This window comes from Protopterus annectens, chromosome 13.part0 (genome assembly GCF_019279795.1).
Source record: "Protopterus annectens isolate FY-2018-M chromosome 13.part0, PAN1.0, whole genome shotgun sequence".
Lineage (NCBI taxonomy): Eukaryota > Metazoa > Chordata > Ceratodontiformes > Protopteridae > Protopterus > Protopterus annectens.
This window is the reverse complement of record NC_056747.1, coordinates 398215067-398236971: the sequence shown is the minus strand read 5'-3', so window position 1 is coordinate 398236971 and position 21905 is coordinate 398215067. Positions and strand designations below refer to the sequence as shown.

Sequence of the window (21905 nt, the reverse complement as noted above, 5' to 3'; positions counted from 1 at the left end):
GACATAATTTTATTGTATTTATTATAATTGTCAATGTTTTTAGAAGTTCTTATCTTTAATATTTTTAACATTTTAACATTAGGACACATCATTGCATCAATCTAAATCAGCTTGGTTGGCTTGAACTACCTAGCCTAATCCAGTATAACCAACTGATTATGGCCTATAAAATCCTCTATAATCCGGACAATACTCCTGCACTTAAAAATATTATCACCCCCTATAACAATCCTAGACCGCTTCGATCCTCTAACAAACTACTAATTCAGACTAGCAAAATTAATAACACAGCCGGTGATTCTCTCTTTGCAAACTCTGTAAGTAGATCCTGGAACTCTCTTCCAGCTGATATTACCTTACTTTCCACCTTAGGTAAATTTAAAACTAGACTCAAACAACATTTGTAACCTAACTGGCTATGTCAATGTATCAAGCCAGGCTAACTCGAATGTGTAAAAATCTGTTAACCAGTTTACTGTGTAATTTAATTTAATCTTGACTTGTGCTCAGGACTAACTGTAACCTGTGGAACTTGTTTAACTTGCTTACTTATGTAATCTCTGTAAATAGTCTGTAATATGTAATGCTGGTATTATGTAATGCTGTATCTGCTTATCCTTGGAGCTTTTCTCCCCGGGCCTCCGCTGAAAATGGACATGCATCCAGTCGGACTATCCCGGTCAACAAATGTAAAATAAATAAATAAAATAAAATATGGAAATGTATTGTTGACTAGTCATGTGATTTCTTTCAGCATTATTTAAGCCTAGAGGATAGATTTTGTTGTAAGGAAGTTCTTAATTTTAAATATAAAGTGAAAGCACTTAATGTTACTGTATAATTGTTTTCCACTTTTTTGTGAGAATGTTGTTGTTTACACATACACAAACACACACACACAGATACACATACACTTATATAAACACACACATATGGCTTCCAATTGAAATGTCGGCAAAAAAAGCTGATAAAAAAGAGAGAACGAAACTACAGAGAAGATCAAATCTCGAAAATCGCTCTTCGCATTAAAACCTCTTTTTGGGAGGGGGCAACTTATATATATAAACTCCAAGATCACCATATCTCAGTGAAAAGGGATTTTTTGAGAAATTGCATCTTGGACTTTCAACCATAGTCTCTGCATTTCAAGACTCGCTCTAGTGGGTACCGACATTTCAAATAGCTACCATAGAGATAGGCAGATAATATGAATACAAATAGATATATAAAGATATGCACATAATATCATTGCATATCTGGTACTTGCCTTTCATATATTTGAGTGGTATTAGTTGGAATACAGAATTAAATCTCTGTAAATGTTCTAGTGTTCATTTTGACAGAGGTTGTTGAATACGGGATAAAATTCTTAGACTGTCTTCAAATTAAATTTATTTGGAGATGTTTTCAGTCTCGCACTTTACATTTATAAAAAAAGGATGTGATGACTACTTGAAAACCATGTGTGTTTCTTGAAATCACTTTACTGAATAGCAGAAATTACATCTTAAGTCATATTTAGGCATATAATAAGGCATTTCATTGTCAGGTATTAATAGTACTTTTTTAAAAAATGCAAACCTTATGTATCTGTCTAGTGTAAAGGATGCTACGTCTTTTAAGTATAACAAGGTGCCATAATATGACTTGTTACATATTACAATGAAGACACCAATCTGTCAAATTAGAGTATCACGTTTTTTGTTTTTGGAATCATGCAAGCATGTTAATATACAAACAGTGTCAACAGGAAATGTTTGTTCAAACCCAGTTTGAAAACATTAACAGTCCTCAGAAGTCACTGCCAGAAACTCTCATATTGTAATAGTACATTGGAGGGTGGCACAGACTCACTCCCCACAAAGCTTGAAGTCCTTGCCTGTCTTCTAGAAGTGTTTTACTTGCATTCAGTGTCATCCAGGCAAAGCTAAGTACTTTGGACTGATAAATCGTATTTGCATAACTTATTTTGAGTAATTTCTGCTGTTCCCTTGCTGTATTTGACTTGTGCATTTCACTGACATGTTAAAATAATGCTTCTGTTAAGACTGTTTGCCTTGAAATCATCTTCTGTAAGGAATTTTTATGTAGCTACATAAGTTGTTTGTAGTAGCACAGTGCTTGTGGGATTCTTTCTAATGTGTTTTTACATTAGGAAGACTGGGTTCATTCATCTTGTGACAACAGACGTTTTGATGGACCAGTCTGCCTGAGTTGGGAAACACACAAAAGGGGTTAAAGTGTTGTTTTACTGGCCAGATGGCTCAGTAGTCAGTTTTCTTTTTAATATGAGTATACATTTGTCACATTTGTACAGTGCTGCCCACTGCACAGAGATGGTTAGCAGTGGCCTATGCAAACTCATAGAAAGCAAAATTTCTTATACAACTGTACTCTGTAAATTAGTAAGTATAGAGCAAACAAGTTGCACACCAACAAGCTTAGAGCAACTAGTTTATATGTTGAGTGGTGATACCATTAATTGTAGCTACCCTATTCGAGAGAGAGAGAGACAGAGAGAGAGAAGGAGAAGAAGAAGAAGAAAAAGAAGAAATAAAAGAAAAAGGAGGTAACGGGTAGCTGCGAATCTGGAGCCAAACTCCACCGTATTACGCAAGCACTCAAGTCAATACACCACAGATACCAGTATGATTCCATCATAGTCCATATTGGTGTAAATGACCTGAGACATACCTCCCTGAACTATATGAAAAGAGGGGTCTACTTATAACCGAACGCTCAAATGTTCGAAATTCATATGGCCGAGACCATATGATCGAACATTTGAATGTTCGAAAATGTGAACTATACCCGTAAAAATAAAAAAAACACACATTAAACTGTGTATAGCAGAGGGACTTTGCCCTCCCCTGCAACCCCCACACCACCCCTACTTAAATATACCAACTCCGAGATCGCACTACAGCGAGAACAAGGGAAATCTCCCGGTCCATGCTGTATGCGATTTCCCGTTCAGAATGTCGGTATTTCAAAGCTTCGAACATATGGTCTGCAATTATATGAGTTTCGAAGTTTTGAATTTCAGCATTCTGAAGGGGACCCAAAAAGAGACATTATGGAGCTCTCAGGCTGGTATGACCCTAGCACTGAGCAGCTTATTACCTTTACTGAGGATGATGCCACGATAGATTTTAACAATGTTATGAGTTTCTAGTGTCATTCTAAGGGGATCCAATATAAAACTACCAGATTCCTCAGCATCTAATCCCAACCTTGCCCAACAGCCACATATCACCACATCCACTTTCACCTTCAGACCTGTGATAACATCCTATATAAAACTACTCTTAAACAAACTTAAATCATGCTCTTGTTCAGCTGCTGACCTTCCAAGCGAATACCTAAAAATAGCAACCAATAGCATTGCTTATCCTGTCTCAATACTTATAAATAGGTAACTCCTATCCCTCTACACAACATGGCTCCCATCCTTTCCATAGTACTAGCACTGCCCTTCTAACCTATATAGAATCTGTCAATAAAGCTAGAGATAACAGCAAACTAGTCTGTTCCTTATTTCTAGACTTGTCTAAAGCCTACAACACAGTTTCTCACAGCGAACTTCTTCTTCAAATGTCCTCACTAGGTGTCTGTCAACCCACTGTTCTGTGGTAGAAAATATACCTGTCAAATAAGTATCACTCAGTAAAATGGCATTCCATGCTTTCACCTTACCTCCTAGTCACCACCGGTGTACCACAAGGCTCTATCCTTTGTTCCCCTCCTCTTTAACATTTTTACCAACACTTTCTATACTTTCACAGAACAGGGGGCCCTAATACAATATACAGATGATTCCACTCTCATTTGCACATCTGACAACATGGTACACCTCCAAAAAAATTACTCAGGAAGCTTTAGCAGCCACTGAAACATGGTTGTATAATTCACAACTCATACTCAACCCAAAAACAGACAAAACAATTACTTTTCTTTCCTAAATCCCTCTCTCATGAAAAAAACTAAATTTAAAGTCCTCTCTCTTGATAATACAACGATTGAAGTCCCTTCTCCTAGCAGACTATTAGGGGTGATAGTGGGTGATAATCTTACATTTGACCTGCATATATAAAATTGTATAAGAAAAACTCATCAAAGACTAGGGTTGCGTTACAGAATCAAAAAACTTTCTCATTGATGCAACTAAAACTACACTTGCCACTAATCTCTTCCCAACTCTTTTTTATGGTGCTCCCATCCTTACTAACCTTCAGGCTTCACAAAAACTGAAAGTTGAAGAATGCTGTAACAAAGTTGCTACATTTGCAGCACTACCCTTTTCAGAACCCACCACTGTATAGCACTGAAAAGCCTAAACTGGTTAGAACTGTCAGATCAGTTAGCATATATGCAACTTCTTACCACCTATAAAATTGTCCAGCATCCATCTGCCTGCCTAACACTAAAAAACATTCAACACAACTATGTTCTCAGTTGGTCATTGAGATCCAGTCACCAAAAACCCCTATTTGTCTATAAACCTAGCAAATCTGCTGGGTATTGTCGATAATCGTAATTCCCTTCTCTGATTTTCTCTTTAAATATATCATAAGCCAACTGTTTTTTCTTCACTTCATATTGCAGTTCCTATTTGTATTACACTAATTTACCTTTAATTTCTCTACAAACTTTTTTTCTAAATGTTACGATGGTCACATACGTTGTATTGATTCTTAACCGAACTGCATATGTTTTATTTTATTTTTTGAAGATTGTAAAATTATTGTTCTTAAAATGTTTTGTAATATTTTGGAGCTTTCCCTCAGGCCTTCACTGAAAATGGGCTTCTACCCAGTTGGACTTCCCCGGTAATCAAATGTCAATAAATAAAATAAATAAATGTTTCAGCATGGGAGGACATGGCTGATGGACCATGTTGCTTTACCAGGGATTGTCTGTACTTGTCCCCTCTAGGATTTTGAATACTGGCTAAAACTTTATCCACCCCCCATAGAGCCTTTTTTAGGCAATGACAAACTGACAACACTACCAATGTAGCAAAATCAACTCAACTGAACCACAAGGTGTTACTGCTCAATTCCAGGAGCCTAAAAAAAAAGCAATACTCCCAGCAAGCCCTCCACACCCTGGAGAATATAGACATTGGTGTAGTTACCAAGACATGATTTAAAGCTGCAGAAAGTAACCTGGTAGTGGAAGGTTTCAGTGCCTTCCACACTTTTAGAAAAGTAGCTAAACAGACAGGAACTAAAAGTAAAGGTGTCTTGATATACATTGATAATAACCTCTAGGATGGTTGACCAGGATAATGCACTGGAGTTTCTCCAAGTACAGATCACCATAGATAAAATCCCATACCATATCCTAGGTAACTATAGGTCACCCTCCATGGCCCAAGAATCTCACAGGGCATACTTAGACAAACTGGAGACACTTACTATCCAGCCAAACACCCTACTCATGGGGAACTGTAATTACCCGTCTGTAGACTGGAAATCCTACATGGTCTCAAATCTGCAGGCATAGAGATTCCTGGACTTCATAAATGCAAACACGCTTGACCAGTTAGGGCATATGCTCACTACAGGTTCTAATACACTGGATCTCGTACTCGCATATATGGGAGAACGCTGCATCCACCCCCACATCACATCCTCCCTGGTAACGTCCAACCATAAAGCTGTCAATCAAAATCAGCTTAGTAACCTCAGTAAACTTGGTAAAAATTAGGAACTATTCAAAGGCGAACTACCTTTTATTAATAGAAAGTTTGATAAAATGAAATGCCCCACCAAACCTGGAGAACACAGCCGCCTATGTAGATTTGTTCAAAGAAACCCTGTAAAGCCATGTCAATAACTGCATAGAGGCTCTGCCTATCAGATGGAAGCTCAAAACTAACTCTAAAACAAAATGCCCGATGGCATCCCAAATTAAACCGAATTTACAACAAAAGAAAAACAAATCATGGCTAAAATCAGGAAGTGTAATTCCCATAAAGATAAGAACTGTCTCAAAAAAACTATATAGGCAAGAAAAAACAAAGGGAACAAGTGCCCAAGGACTGCAACCAGCAGCAACCACTAAAACTGTAAAAAAGGGCACTTGGAGGTACCAGATAAAAGTAGATACCATGTCCGAAAGTTATAAAAGCAACCGCTTAATGAAATCACTTTGTTTTTGTCATCTAAACACCATGACTTCATCAGATATAATGCTATTACAAATTCTGTTCTTAAATACCCTAATCCCATCACCAAACAATTAATCCAATAAAAAAATAAATCTTAAAATTCATTCTCAAGCTATTCAAGTTCCCACTGTGGAGATTAAGGATGGAAATAGTAATACAAAAAAATATTAATAAGGGAATTATTAAACATCTATGATTGATATAATAAAATCTATAAAATCCAATAAATAAATCTTTTGAAAAGCCTGTAAAATATGTATAGAGGGTTGGGAGGGTGGCCTAATGGTTAAGGTGTTTGCCTTACAAACACAAGGTGCAGGGTTTGAATCTCACAAGGGATAATTGGCTAGGCTTAAAATGGCTTGCAAGGGCAGTTAGCCTAGTACTAACCTATGAATAAATCTCATTAAATAGGTAATAAATCCTAGAACCTATTATTTCATGAATAGTGTTTCCACCTAGTGGTCTGAAGTACAAATAAATCACGTAAAAGCTTAAAAATCAGTACAAAAGTGCTGAACAAGCTTTCTGAAGAATTATGTGTACTCTGTGTATCATAAACTGTAAAGGGGTGTATGTATGTCCCTAACCATAAGAATATTGTCCTAGAGTCTAGTAGCTCTTAATTTTAAAATGGGTTCCAGGGATATATTTTCATTTAAGCCCGGTGGTCTGTTGGCTTCTAACACCAACTACCAGTAGACTTTCCTGTACTCTGTTTTGGTTTCCATGGTCCCCTTCTTGGGTCTTGAAGTATTTCTTCTAGGATAAAAAAACAAAAAACAGCTTGTTTGCATTCTAAAGTGTGTTTATGTAGTGCATTCTTTGTATCCTTTTTCTGTACATCTTATAGGTGTTCATATACTCTCTTTTTAGGTTTATGTGTAGTTTTTCCAACATAAAAAGCATTGCAGCCAAGTATTGGAGCCCTTACACTTTACTAAATATACTAACCCTACACTGTTACAATTTGAGTAGGTAGTTGCTTCTATCCACCTATCCCTTGCCTTTATATAAATAAATAGTTTGTTTATATGTAAGTGCACTGTCCATATGACACACACTTAACGGCTCCAGGTCTTTTCTGCCCTCTTCTCATCTTTGGATTGTGTTCTAACATTTCCTTAATGTTTTTTGCCTTTTTTCAGAACAAATCTAAGATGTTCCTTAAAAATAAGTTTTAAATCTGAGAAGCTAGTAAACTTCCTCCAATTATTACTAATCACTTTTTGGAATTTTCTAATATCACTATTAAAGTACGTTATATTCTCCTTTGCAGTTCATGTCATTGTTCACTGCTCTTTTCCCCAAAGTCTTGTTCTTATTCTCATTGTCTTCAACCCCTAAAATACATTATATTTACCCGTCCTTTCATTTTCACTTCTTTCATCACGTCATTCATCATATTCCCAGGGTATTAGTTCTCCTTAAATATATTATACAGGATTTTACATTTGTTTAAAAAATCATCCTCCTGTGAAGTCATCCTAGATGCCCTAATGTAGTGCACCTTAACAATGCTTCTTTTTTGTTTGTTAGGGTGGGCACTAGTGAAGTGTAAATTAGAGTTGGAGAATGTGTCTTTGGGTGAATCTTGGATTTGAAACCCTGAACTTCATCCATCTTGTGTATAGTTACATCTAAATAGTCCATCCTGTCCCTATTAATATCGTAGGTTAATTTAAGGAAGTTTGTGGTGTGGTTAATGTAATTAAGAAATCCGTAAATCATGTCTTCAGATCTTACAGAGAAAATACAAATATCATCCCGGTATCTCTTGTAGTAATTCCAACATTTAGCATAAATGGACTTAAATAAAAACTTCTGTTCACAAATGGACACCACTATATTTGCATAGGTTGGAGCACAACAGGCCCCCATTGCTACTCTGCTTTCCTACTTAAAAAAAATTCTTATTTTTCTTGCAGTAGTAAGAGTATCATATTGCCTTGCTGAATTAATTAAATTAGACAGGGACAGTTAATCTTTAGACAGTTAGGAATATATAGTTAAATAGTTAGAATTTTTCTTCAATCACTGTGAAACCTATCCTACAGTGTTATTTTTGAAATTCCTGTGTGTGAAACTCTGTGGTTTATTGAAATCAGTTATTTAGTGTATGTATGTTTTAAATCATTTTTATTTATTAAATATTTTTCTGCCTTCTGTTGTGTCTGGTTATTTAGAAAGTAACCAGAGAGTGTTAATGCTTATTATGATAACACCAGGACCACTCTGAATAGTTTTACTGCTTGGATTGCATGCTACCTGTTATATGTTATATCAATATTTAGTTTACTCAATATAATTGAACAGCCCTTTTGAAGGGTATCATGGTTTTTTGACTGGTGGCAGCATTACCACGTAATTTGGTAAAGAGGGCATAGCACGTAAATCTGTGCCAGTCTTTCCCAAGAATGTTTATATGTGTGATTATCACATATTTAAGAGTGAGTTTGTCAAATACCTAGAACTGGGAACAGTGCTCTGCAGTGGTTAGTGTGCAGACTCATTTGGGGACCTGGAGTGAAGCATACAGTCCAGTCCCAGGTTTGTAGCCTGTTCCTGATATACTCTTAGAAAAAATTGTATTTTCTATCCATGCTTTCAAGGACGCTCCCTTATCAGACACAGTGCTGAGGGCTGAAGCTCCTTAGTTACTGCCCCGCATTTAAGTAGGGGGTCATCACAGAGTTGATCTGTTTTTCTTTCTGCAACAATTTAATTGTATCATAAAGTAACAGCTCACCTCCTGTCAATCATCTGGTAGCACTTCTTGAGCCAACCCAGTCCCGGCATTCTGCGTCGAGGAGTAGCTCCACTCAAATAAACGATCATGTAGTCCTCTGCCACCAGAAGCTCCAAGCTGCTGATCACATACCTGTTGAGAAAAAGAGTGTTATTAATTCAGATGCAGACATTTACTAGGCAAAACCAGCTAATAATATAACTCTAAATGCATTATCTTCTTCAGCTTCTTTTCAAATTCTCATTCTTCTTTATACTAAGGTCTCTCTGACACTGACTACTGTGATTTCCTGATGGTTTGCTGACTTTTCCCATGACAAAGAGTATATAAACATAGCACACAGTCAAGAATCCAAAGGGGACACAACTTATGCACATATAGGTTGTCCCTTGTTTAATGACAGCATTTGGAAAGCACACGGTTCCAAAGAGTTTTGTTTCAGCTTGATTTTGTGTAATCTTTTCAAGAAAAGTTATTTCTTTTTATATCATTTTGCAGGTGGTTGAGACTGTTCCGAATACCTTTTCATTCCACCCTTACCTCAGGGACCTGTAAGTGTGTGCTTTCCATTAACTGTCTCATACATACTCCACATAAATACTATTCATGTCTACTGTACTGTTTCATTTTGAGTCATTCTGAATTTGAAACTCTTGAGTTTATTTCATGTATATACCTTTCTGTAACTATGGTGTAATCTGTTTTATTTTCAAAGTGATCAACTCAGCACTGGAACAGATATATCCAAATAAATAGAACTGCTTTTCTGGTACATTTCTTCAGATTATAAATCTGAAGTCAAGAGTCACACAAATGTGCATGAATTCTCACAGGGGAAGAAATGCAGGAATGAATATGTGGTTTTCTACATGCAGGATTAAGTGGTGAAAGGCTTCTTAGGACACCTAACATTTAATTGTGACCCATTTTCACCAGTTACCTTCTGGCATGAGGCCAAACTCCAGAGTATGAGGAATTACACAAAAAGGATTCAACTGTTTCTTTTCAACAATAGGTTATACAGTATTTGGGAACTGTTCAATAGTGTGGTAAGGACAAATACTACAAATGAATGTTTTTGTACTTTTCAGAATTTCAGGTAATTCCCTGTACTGACTACTCTAGAGGGTGATATTCCACCTAGAAAATGACTGTCAACAGAAAAAAATATCAGAGTCAAAGCTAGGGTGGAGCAAAAGGAACAGCCATCCTGGGAGAAGGTGTTAAGCGGGTGAAATTGATAATAGTGCAGTACTGTCAAATTGTAGCCCCACTTTTCCCACATAAACTACATTTCTCAAACCTTCTCGATCTCTAAAGAATATCTGAGCAACAGTACACCTTCCAGAATGCAATGTTATTCCCTTCACATTCTTCAACATCTCTGTGTTACTTCACAGACTTTCTTTAGCTTCATCATCCTCCTCAAACATCTCACATTAAATCCCTTCAAAGCATCTACATTCCCCATCCCCACCTATTTCCAACCACAAAGCCTTTATGCTCATTCTTTCTCTCCTGTTATTATCATGTTTCTCCCACTCTAACACCAATTCGTTTTCAGTTTCTTCTTCCTATCCATTCTCACTTTCCTCACACACTTACCCCTCCACAGCACTTTCCACCTAAAATCTCCTCTCTTTTTCTTATTACACCGTCTTTTTCACCACCGTTAGCAGCTGCATCCACTTCTCCTCGTCTCCAAATTCCTTCCCATTATTCTCTCACATATCCCTCCTCACACATTAATGTAATCAAAAATTAAACAGCCACTCATTCTGCCTATCAAACACCAAATTAAATTAACGAAATATCTACACAAATTGTTTCTCATATTAGTATTACTATTACTACTAGTACAAAGTAACATTGAACTCAACCCTGGATCACAGCCTGTCTCCTGTTATCTTATCTTTGCCCAAAGTATTGCAAAAATAAATAAACAAACCAAATTAATGAATAAAGACCAATTCACAGGCCAGACCTCCTAGTTATTACTGAGACATGCCTGAAACCAAGTGACTCCTCCCTCCACCATCTACTTCCTGGTTACAACTACTTTCTTAGTTACATACGTCAGACACCAGAAAAGGAGGAAGAATTATACTTGTAAACAATTTGTAACTAAAACTAAAGGTCATTGGGCAAGTGTTACCTACCTCCAACTCTCAGCCAATCTGGCTCTAGCAGAAGTTTATTTGCCCAACACTACTGCTCATATCTCCCCCACCATCATTTCAAGTGAAATTAAAAGACATAATCTAAGGAATTATGAACCACGCAACCCGCAGTAAAAACATAATTCTAGGAGGCTTAAATATTAACCTTCTAACACCCATTAACTTAGATAACAGCCTTCCTTACACAGCAACAACTTGGTCAATACTAAAATAATCCACCAGATGCAACCTTAAGGTCTCATACCGCTCCTTCATTGATCTTATCTTCCAACACTATCATGAACATAACAATTCACTCTCATTAAGCAGTCATTGCAGCATCATTTTTTTTCCATTCTATGCCCAGATCCTAAAAATTATCCCCAAATTCATCAACTTCAGTTTAAAGTCCAGTGCCAACATATCTAAACTAAGACCAGCCTCACTACTATTGACTGGTCACCAGTCCTTAACTGTATAGGCCATAACCAGACTGCTGAACTCCTTACAATCTACTTTCTTCTTTATAAGACTCCATCTTTCATTTAATCTATAGACTATATAACTAAAACTAAAAAGTGGGTAACTCGTGAATTAAAATCTCTCTTCAAACTCATGAGATGAATTATGGCACCCATGGAAATGTAATTCTACCACTGAAAAACAAGGAAAACAAGGAACACCACACCAACCTTTGTAATTTAGCTATAAAAAGCCATTAGAAGGTACAACCTTAACTCCATGGTTTACCTGCAAAACTCCCTGATGCACATACCCCTCCCAATACACAGTGCTTCCTCATCTTTATCAGCAGAAGATTTCCACAGACACTTTAGTGACCTCCACAAATGTTCCAGCAGCACCACCCAGACACCTTGCCCCCCTCCCCCAGAATATCTTCCTTTCATCTATTCCAGACAAATCTTATCTACAAACATCAATATCCAAAACCAACAGGAAACCACAAAAAACAAATGAAATGCTGTCATGAACAGGAAGCTGTAAACATATAGAAAATCCGCTTTATTAGTAAGATATAAGCACTTTCGTCCCGGTTTAAATTAATCAGGAACTTCATCAGATACATCCCGAGCCGTTTAAAACCAATATATATATATATATATATATATATGTATATATATACTTTAAATGATGGCATCACTTCCCCTTTCAAGTTAAAGACACAAAGTATAAAGTATAAAATTTAAAATACAATATACATCTATGTTGTATTAAACGCCATTTTGACATGAAATCATTGACTTCTTTCCCAACCCCTGGTTCCAAATAAACTCTTAAGCCATGCGGTACAGTTTCAGCCACAATATATGCCTTGAGTAGTTTAATGTGTCAAATGGTGGGACTATCTGAAGTAAGAACTTTTTATTCATGGCTACAGGAGGTGACCTTTGTGCTTTCATCAGCAGCCTTTTACAAGACAAGGATGATGTGGCCTGTTTTGAAGGCCGCGATAGTGAATAAATAACTGAGAATGTTATGGAGGTGAGTCAGATTGTTAATATGGAACAAATGTTTAAAGAACTGACTTTACTAACTAAGAAGTTTTGTTCTACCATTTGGCACATTAAACTACTTAAGGCATATATTGAGGCCGAATTGCAAGAAGTAAAAACAAGAAACTCAAGAAATTTAATCGGGACATGGGAGATGTCAAAAATAATGCATTTTTTTCATGGAAAACAGTTAAGAGGTCAGGGCGATTTTTTGACTCAATCAATAAGCAGTTCAAACACAACCGGAAAAGGAACAGATCCATTTTGAAGCCTTCAAGGGTTTTTGAAGGCATCACAGATTCAAGCACTTCAGATTTTTCATCTAATCCTCCCAGTACAGATAAAGAGGCAGACTGTATTGAGGAACTGACATCACCTGTATATAAGAAATCCGGGGGAAGAGGAGGCCCTTTAGTAGAGGAGGGTGAAAACATCGCAGGCACACAACAACATAGAACAAGCATTCAGGGACCTGACAAAAACATAGTGGAGAATTTAAATGAAGAAATGGACCATTTAATAGTTAACCTTACTGATTATGAGTTAACTTCACAAGAAAAGAGTGTACTAAATAAAGGATTTAGCTATGTACCATCGTGCTTTATTTCTGAGTTTGATGTATGCTTAGATGTTAAACAGTTTTGTAGAAATCTAAACTTGAAGTATTTTTTTAACACCAGAACTGATGTCAGTAATGTTTTTATGGATGCTTTCCACTTTGGGAAATCTATTTTTCAGCCGCCCTACCATCCTAGGGTGAAACTATTTGAAGACATGGTATTGCATGATTTACATATAAACCAGAATGTGATTTTTAGAGATTTTGGTGACAATTTAACTAATCTGGAAAGAAGTGCATTAACACAGTTGAAAAACAAAAGCATAGTGATAGTTAAGGCAGACAAGGGGGGGTGTAATAGTGATATGGGCAAGAACTTATTATGTGGGGCAAGCAATGAGACAATTGAATGATGGTAGGTTTTATTATAAACTGCCACTTGATCCTACTGTGGATTTCAAAAGAAAAATAGATGCATTTCTTTTGAATGTTATGTCTTATCGAGATACATCAGAATCTCTATATAAAAAATGGTAGTGGATGACACCAAGCCTCAGATATTTTATATCCTACCAAAGATACATAAAACAGTTATAAACCCTCCAGGAAGACCTAAAGTGTCAGGAAGAGGTTCCCTAACAGAACCCTTGTCAGTATTTTTGGAACATCAGTTAAAACCACTATTGCATTTGGTAAGAGCTAAATTAAAAGACTAATGATTTCCTATGTTTGATGAATGACTTGCAAGTGAGCTCTAATTCTTTTCTTTGTACCCTGGATGTTCAGTCCTTATACACGAACACCCCACATAGTAGGGATATTCGGGCCCTAAAAGATTGGTTTGAAGTGTATTGTATGTATTCATCCATACATTGATTATTTGATTACCCTTGTACAATTTGTATTGGAACATAATGTGTTTTATTTTTGTGGTGACTGTTATCTACAAATGAAGGGAACTGCCTAGGGCACTACATTTGCACCAATTTACGCTGACCTCTTTATGGGGTATTTGGAGTGGCAACTAATATATAGTGATAAGAATCCTTGTAAAAAAAAGCTGACCATGTGGCGTTACTACCTGGATGACTGCTGGGGTATTTGGTCAGGAACTATTACAGTCTGGTCAGAGTTTGTTAAATATGAGTTTGGACTTGCGTTTACTGACAGAATTGAAACAAACAGTTTTGATTTCCTAGATGTTAAGATAAGTAAGAAAACTCATGGTTGTATGATTGCCAGTTTGTATAGAAAACTGTTCACCAGAAATGCCATTCTGGAAGCCAGTAGCTGTCACCCTAAGCATATCACTGCCAACATACCTACATCACAATTTCAGAGATTGAGACATATTTGCAGTGAAGATGAGGGATATAAAACTGAATTAGTCAATATGGGTAACAGATTTATGAGAAGAGGCTATCAGAAAAGTAACATTATGAGGGAACAAACTAAGGCATAGAGATGCAGATATATCACAGAAGGATGGGACTGTACAAACTGGTACAACCAGCTCAAAGTTTAGATTTGTTGTAAACTATGACACAAACATTTTTTAAAATCAGGGAAGTTGTTGTCAAACATTGGGAAATATTAAAATCTGACCCGTTTTTTTGACCAATGCTTAGATACCAGATGTTCTTCTAGCTATAGATGTGGAAAGAACATTGGTGAATCAGTCTCATGGTACAAAAAGATTGATTGGCCCAAAGGTATGAGCATAATGGTACACCCAGGGGTAGTAATGCCTGTGGAATTGTGTCTATTGTAGGGAGGTATCACGGACCAAGTCATTCACATCAATCAACACATCTAACGTTTTTGATATTAGATATTTGATCACTTGTACTGAGTGGGTAATCTATATGGCTGTCTGCCAATGTGGGGCATTTTATGTTGGACAGACCTCAAGAAACTTGAAGAGCAGAATTGCAGTGCACTTGAGTGACATTAGTTGTAAACATCAAAGAAGTGCACTTTACAAACACAAATTAGAACATATTTCAGCACAATTTCTTTTTGTTGGAATTGATGTAGTGAAAGTTAATAGGATGTCAGACATAACTAAGCATGAGTTTTTAAATAAAAAAGAAAGAATGTGGATGGTGAAGTTAGGGGCTTTATACAAACTTGGACTTAATGATCATTGGTAATGCCTGAATTGCATTTTCATTGTCTTTCTTCTCTGTTAATTTGTTTAATGTAGGTATGTTTGCACCTTATGTGTATTTATATGCGTATGTATAGATGTGTGTAGATATAATTTATATTCACACATGTATTCTACCTGGTTCTAAATAATAGATGTGTATATATATATATATATATATATATATATATATATATATATATATATATATATATATATATTCACTTCAGAAGCTCGAAATACTGAAATCTCGAATTTCAGTATCTCGAGCCCAAGAAGTCGAATCCACAAAACAACGAAAACTAAAAACCCTGAAATTCAAAACCTCAAATACCAGAGGTTTTGAATTTTGCGGTTTTACTACACACACACACACACACACCATCCACCACACAAACACACACAATCACTCTACTACATGTAAACAGGGGGGCAAGCCCCTCTGCACCCCCCCACACCCCCCCTACTTAAATATTCTCACTCCGAGGTTGCACTACAAACAAACACACACAAAACACCACCACACAAGCTACTTTCTCTTCGCACACACACATCACAGCAACAAAACACACTGACACACACCACAGCCCTTACCCAAACCCCTTAACACACACACACACACACACACACACACACACACACACACACACACGCACACACACACACACACACACACACACAATCACTCTACTACATGTAAACAGGGGGGCAAGCCCCTTTGCACCCCCCCACACCTCCCTACTTAAATATTCTCACTCCGAGGTTGCACTACAAACAAACACACACAAAACACCACCACACAAGTTACTTTCTCTTCACACACACACATCACAGCAACAAAACACACTGACACACACCACAGCCCCTACCCAAACCACTTAACACATACATACACACACACACTTACCCGAATACATGACCATAGCGGAACTTTAGAAGTGCGAAATTCAAAACTTCCGGTATTCGAGGTTTTGAATTTCACGCTTCTAAACTTTCGCTATTATGTGGATTTGGCTTCTTGGGCTCGAAATACTGAAATTCGAGATTTCAGTATTTCAAGCTTCTGAACGGAACCCATATATATATGTATATATATATATATATATATATATATATATATATATATATATATATGTAGGTTTACCTTCAAAATATCGAATGCCATAATGTCTAACGTTCATTTGGTTGAAAAATAACATCTAAACCCAAAACATTGAATGATCAAAATGTCCAAAATCATTTAATTGAAAAAGCAATGAGATCATCTCTACTATTTTGCAGGGGGGCTACGCCCTCTGCACCCCCCATGTGGGGGGCTGTGCCCCCCCACACCCCCTACTTAAATATATCAACTCTGATATCGCACTACAGTGCAGAAATGGGCAAATTCGATAATTTCAACATTGTGAGTTTAGACTAATTTTATTTCAACATTTTGATCATTCAATATAGTGCATTGAACCAATTCATTTTCACCCATTTTACATTCAACATTTTGAAGGTATACCATATATATATATATATATATATATATATATATATATATATATATATATATATATGTGTGTGTGTGTGTACATATATTAGGGTTTATGTGTACACACATATTTGGTTTTAAATAATGTGTCTTTTTGGATTTTGGTTCTATATTAAGGAATGTGCACTTTAAAACCTTTATGTCTTTAACTGAATGGGGATCATGGTATATAAATACTGGTGGTTGCTGTATGGTAATTTCACACTGATGATGCCAGGGGGGCGAAAGTCTGTGCTGTTGGAGCCAAATGGCCGCTATGTAAGTTGCCTGAATGTTTGTTTTACTGGAATAAAAGCTTTCTATACACTTATCTTAAGTGTTTTGGTTCCCTTCTTCTGGATTTAACTAAAAGGTTTGATTTATTTGCGAGTGCTAGATTTTGTGATTGTGTGGACTGTGTATTTTCCGAGCACCGCATTCATTTTGGCGTGCACCATTTTGTTTTTGGATATATATATATATATATATATATATATATATATATATATATATATATATATAAATAAAATTCTATAGCGATTGGTCATCCTGTTACAGTGTTGAACACAAAACATCTGACAAAATGTAGAGAACTGTCACACTTTCAGAACAAATTGAAGATCGTGATCTTTACACTAAGTCCCCTTCATAACACTAGGTTCTAATTTATCAGACTAGAGGTAGTGTCATGGCAAGGGTCATTTTAACATAAAGTGTCAGGTTAGGGACAAGGCAGGGTTAGGGTTAGCATGTATTATTAAAGTGGGAAGGACAGGCTTTCTCAGTGACAACCCAGGCCATACACATACTACATAAGAAATGAGACAACTTATATATAAAATATACATACTGAATGACTAGTGAATGCGTACATATTGAAAATCACTCAAATACTTAAGAAACATCTTACAGAGTGAAATACACTAAAAAACAAATTAAGGGTAGCTGTCATCTTAGACTATAACATGAGCAAACAGTTTAATGACTGGAAACTGCCCTAATCCATAAAAGTATAATACCTATATTCGTTATTCTGACTTTTAAGTTCTAAGGCAAAAGAAGAGTTAAGGATACAATGAGATATGTAATAATCTAAAATAAGATATATACAATTGCACGTCTGAGGGGAGACTATAAACTTCACAACAGAAGAAAAGGATTTGGGGAATGTAATTGAAACATAAAGTGCAATGTGAAAAGGCAATTGTAAAAGTCAAAAGGATAACTTGGTGCTTAGGATGGACAGTGAACTGTAGAGATACTGATGTCATCCTTCTATTGTAAGATATGGCTGCTTTTCTGGAAGCAATGCAGAGAAAGTAAAATTGTGTTGGTGGAGAGTATGCATCAGAAAGATACTAAAGGAGTGAAGGGACTACATATATATATATATATATATATATATATACATTAGAAGACAGAAGGGAAAGGGTGGACATGACTTAGCCATACTACATTATGTGGGAAGGGTAGACTTGAAGTGAAAGTTCTAGGGGTAACAGGGCATAAATGACACCTGGAGGTGGACAGTGGAGGACAGACTTAAAGTAACATTATTTCATGGATGGAGTAGTAAATCCTGGAATGAGTTGCATGAGGATGTGCTACAATTAAGGTATAAGAGATGAGAGTTGCCTGGAAAAGAGGAAAGAATGATAGGGCAAGAATAGGGGAGGGACAAATCTGTGTGGGCTAACTCTACAAATGACTTGATGAATTACCCAGTTTTTTTCAGTTAAAATATTTGCATGTTCATACATTTTCCTGTACATCATAGTACTCACATCTGCCTTCTCATATAGTTAGGTATTTCTCCTTAGGCTGTAGAACATAGCTGTGTTTTCAATATGTTGATATCCTCTTGGAAGTGAAATTGAGCAGAGCATTTATTTATGCATACCAAGACAATCTTTATATAATTAATGGTGGTGCTGCAGTAGCATTGTTGCCTCACAGTAAGACGCCATCCGGTTCGATTCTCAGCTAGAGCGTCTTCTACGTGGAGACATGTGTGAATGGGCGTACCTTCGTTGAAGGTTGTGCATCAGGGCTGGTAACTTGGCACGTAAAAATCAACTACCAATCATTAGCGGACCGGAGTTCCACTGTGGCGACCCCTAACCAGGAAAAGCCGAAAGACACAACAACAACAAGTTCCTCATAATAAAAACATAAAGCAGAACTAACTGTAACAAGAAAAGAGATTATCAAGTAATAGATGCTAATTGATGAACAGGTGGTAAGTTGGGTGTCTCATTTAAAAAAGAGGAACGTGGACTCAAGGTGCTCTAACATGTTTCTAAATTACATAGAACAGTTTATACCTGACTCTTAAATGGGCATTTTCACATATGTGTCACCCCTCCCCCCAAAAAAAACATACACATAGCTGATATGAACCTCAAACAACTAGATAGATATAGATGTAGATTTTTTAAATTTATCAGACTCCTCATGAGTAGAGGAAATAATAGATGTGCAAGTACTCAGATAGCAGCATATCTGTCAGGGACTCTCAGTCAAGGGAAGAAAACTTGGATGCATTCTTCTTACATTGTCTCAAACAGCACTTTTAAAAATCTTGAGCTTCTATACTTGGGAATGTATACATCTACTGGTCCATGCGTGGGAGTGTCTCCTTGTACTGCGGTAAACGAGAACAACGGATCTGTACGAGATGGAATGTTTGTATACACCTTTTATCCGTCGTGTCTAACAGTGCTACTTAAAGTCATAATCTGCCATATTGGAGCATTCAGTTATCCAATGGCCCACACATTGTGTCCTTTTACTGAGGTTAAAGGGCACAAAGAACCCATATTTCTAGACTACTACTCAAACAGGGCCTGCAAGTGCAAGAAACAAAATGCTATATAATAAGACTAAATAACCTTTACTTAGCAGAGGTCCTGCTGTTATATTTGTATCCCAGACCCTGATTTTGACTGCATATGGGTAGCACAAGGCATAGCTAGTCTGTCTGTTGTTATTCGATAAGAAATAAACTGCAGGTCCTTCTCATCTCTGCTTCTCTGTCCCCACCAGGTCAGTGAAAGGATACCCCATATATTTTGAAGTCATTTACTCATTTTTGTCCCTATTACCAGCTCAGGAAGGCTGTTCCAATAATCCATCATGCTTTTAATGAAATAATACTTCTTTATGCTGTCTTGAGACACCTTTATTTCATCTAACTGTGATATTTTTATCATGCATCACTTCCAATCTGAATTACAGGCTGAAATAAAAAAAGCAGAAGATCCTCGGACTGCTCTACTGAAAAGCCAGGACTGTCCAACTGGTATAAGGATTCTTTATTACTAAAATACTGAGCATTAAAAATAACCACAAAGTGAATAGAAATCAGGCAGCATGACTATAATAAAATGTATAAACTAGGCAAAATCCATAGACTAAAATATAAAGGGCTGAGCAACTCATGAAAACTAAACAGTTAGGAAGTTCACTAAAATTGATCATAAACTTAAAGCAGGTTGCTGTAAGCTCTGGGTTTTCCTGCAAGTATATATCTATCTTTCTCTCTTTTGTTCATCAGCTCCTTCTTGAAATTACAAACAAAAGTAAAACAACACATACAAGTAAAAGAATGAACACAACTAACATATACAATACTACTCCCAGTACCCATACAAAAGAGCAGAATTATTTCCAACACCTGAATACATAATAAGTATGTTCTCCCCTAATTTATAATAACTGCCTCATTTAAATTGCACCTTGCCTAAGTTGTCTGTCTAATACTGCACTTGATAAGGATGATATAAATAAATGTTGCGCTTACTTGGAATTTGTGTGGTATGTATGCTACAACAGACTATAGGTATTTGTGAAAAGAAAGAAAGAACTGACTTAGTTAATGTCCAGTTCTCTGGGACTTATGCCCAAGTTCAGAAGTGTGACCACTGTTGGGTTTAAACTGTTGTTAAATCTGGTAGTCCTCCAGCGGATGCTGTGATATAGTCCACCTGATGCCAGATGCTTAAACAGTCCATGCACTGGATGCGTGGTGTCTTGTATTATTTTGGTGGCCCTTCTGATGCTTCTTGCAGAATAAAGATGTATTGATGGAAGACTGGTACCTGTTACCTTCTCTGTGACCCTCACCACTTTCTTTAGCGCCTTCCTTTCTGTAGCTGTATGACTTCCAAGCCACACTGTCAAGTTACTGGTGAGAGTACTCTCTATTGCACCTCTGTAGAAGGTGAAGAGGATATGAGCTTAGCTTTCTTCAGCCTTCTCAAGAAATGGAGGCATTGGTGTGCTTTCTTGAACAGCTGGCTGGTGTTTCTTGACCACAACAGATCCTCTGATATGTATACACCTAGGAATTTCATACACTTAATCCTCTCTACACTCACACCATTGATCCTGAGAACAGGATGGTTTGTTTTATTTTTCCTGAAGTCGATGATAAATCACTTTGGTCTTGCTTACATTCAGGTCAAGGCTGTTCCCATCACACCAACTGATCAGAGATGCTACCTTCTCTCTGTATGCTCTTTCATTCTCCTTTGTGATGAGCCCCAAAACTGGTATCATCAGGAATCTTGATGATATGGTTGGCCTTATGCTTTGTATAGCAGTCATGAGTCAGGATGGTGAACAGTGGACTGAGATCACATCCCTGTGGAACCCTGGTATCAACCTCAAACTCACTCTCTGTGGTCTCTCAATCAGGAAGTCCAGGATCCAGTTACAGACATATTTACTGATTCCTATATATGTCAGTTTTTCAATCAGCTGCATTGGTACCACTGTATTAAATGCTGAGCTGAAATTAAGTTCTTCAGCACACCTTTCGGGTACTGCAGCATTTGTTGTTAACATACATACACACACACACACACACACATCCGCGTGTGCACATGCACACATGCAGACACAGACATATATACAGACACAAATAAACACACTGACACAAGCACACACACACACACACACACACACACAAAACACATACACACACATATATACAGACATACACAAACACATACAAAGAGACACATGCATAAACATATGCATGCACACAGACATGTACACACATATGCGCACAAACACAGCTG

The 21905-nt window shown here is 36.9% G+C and overlaps 1 protein-coding gene across 2 annotated transcripts in view; it reads right to left on the bottom strand.

The window, feature by feature from the left end:
* The window catches only part of ATCAY (ATCAY kinesin light chain interacting caytaxin), a 644371-nt gene that overhangs the window by 81121 nt on the left and 541345 nt on the right, over positions 1-21905 (bottom strand). For both annotated transcript variants that reach the window (XM_044054019.1, XM_044054020.1), the window contains one exon: positions 8925-9056. In XM_044054019.1, the coding sequence (XP_043909954.1) occupies positions 8925-9056 (132 nt within the window). The remainder of the gene's footprint in view (positions 1-8924; positions 9057-21905) is intronic.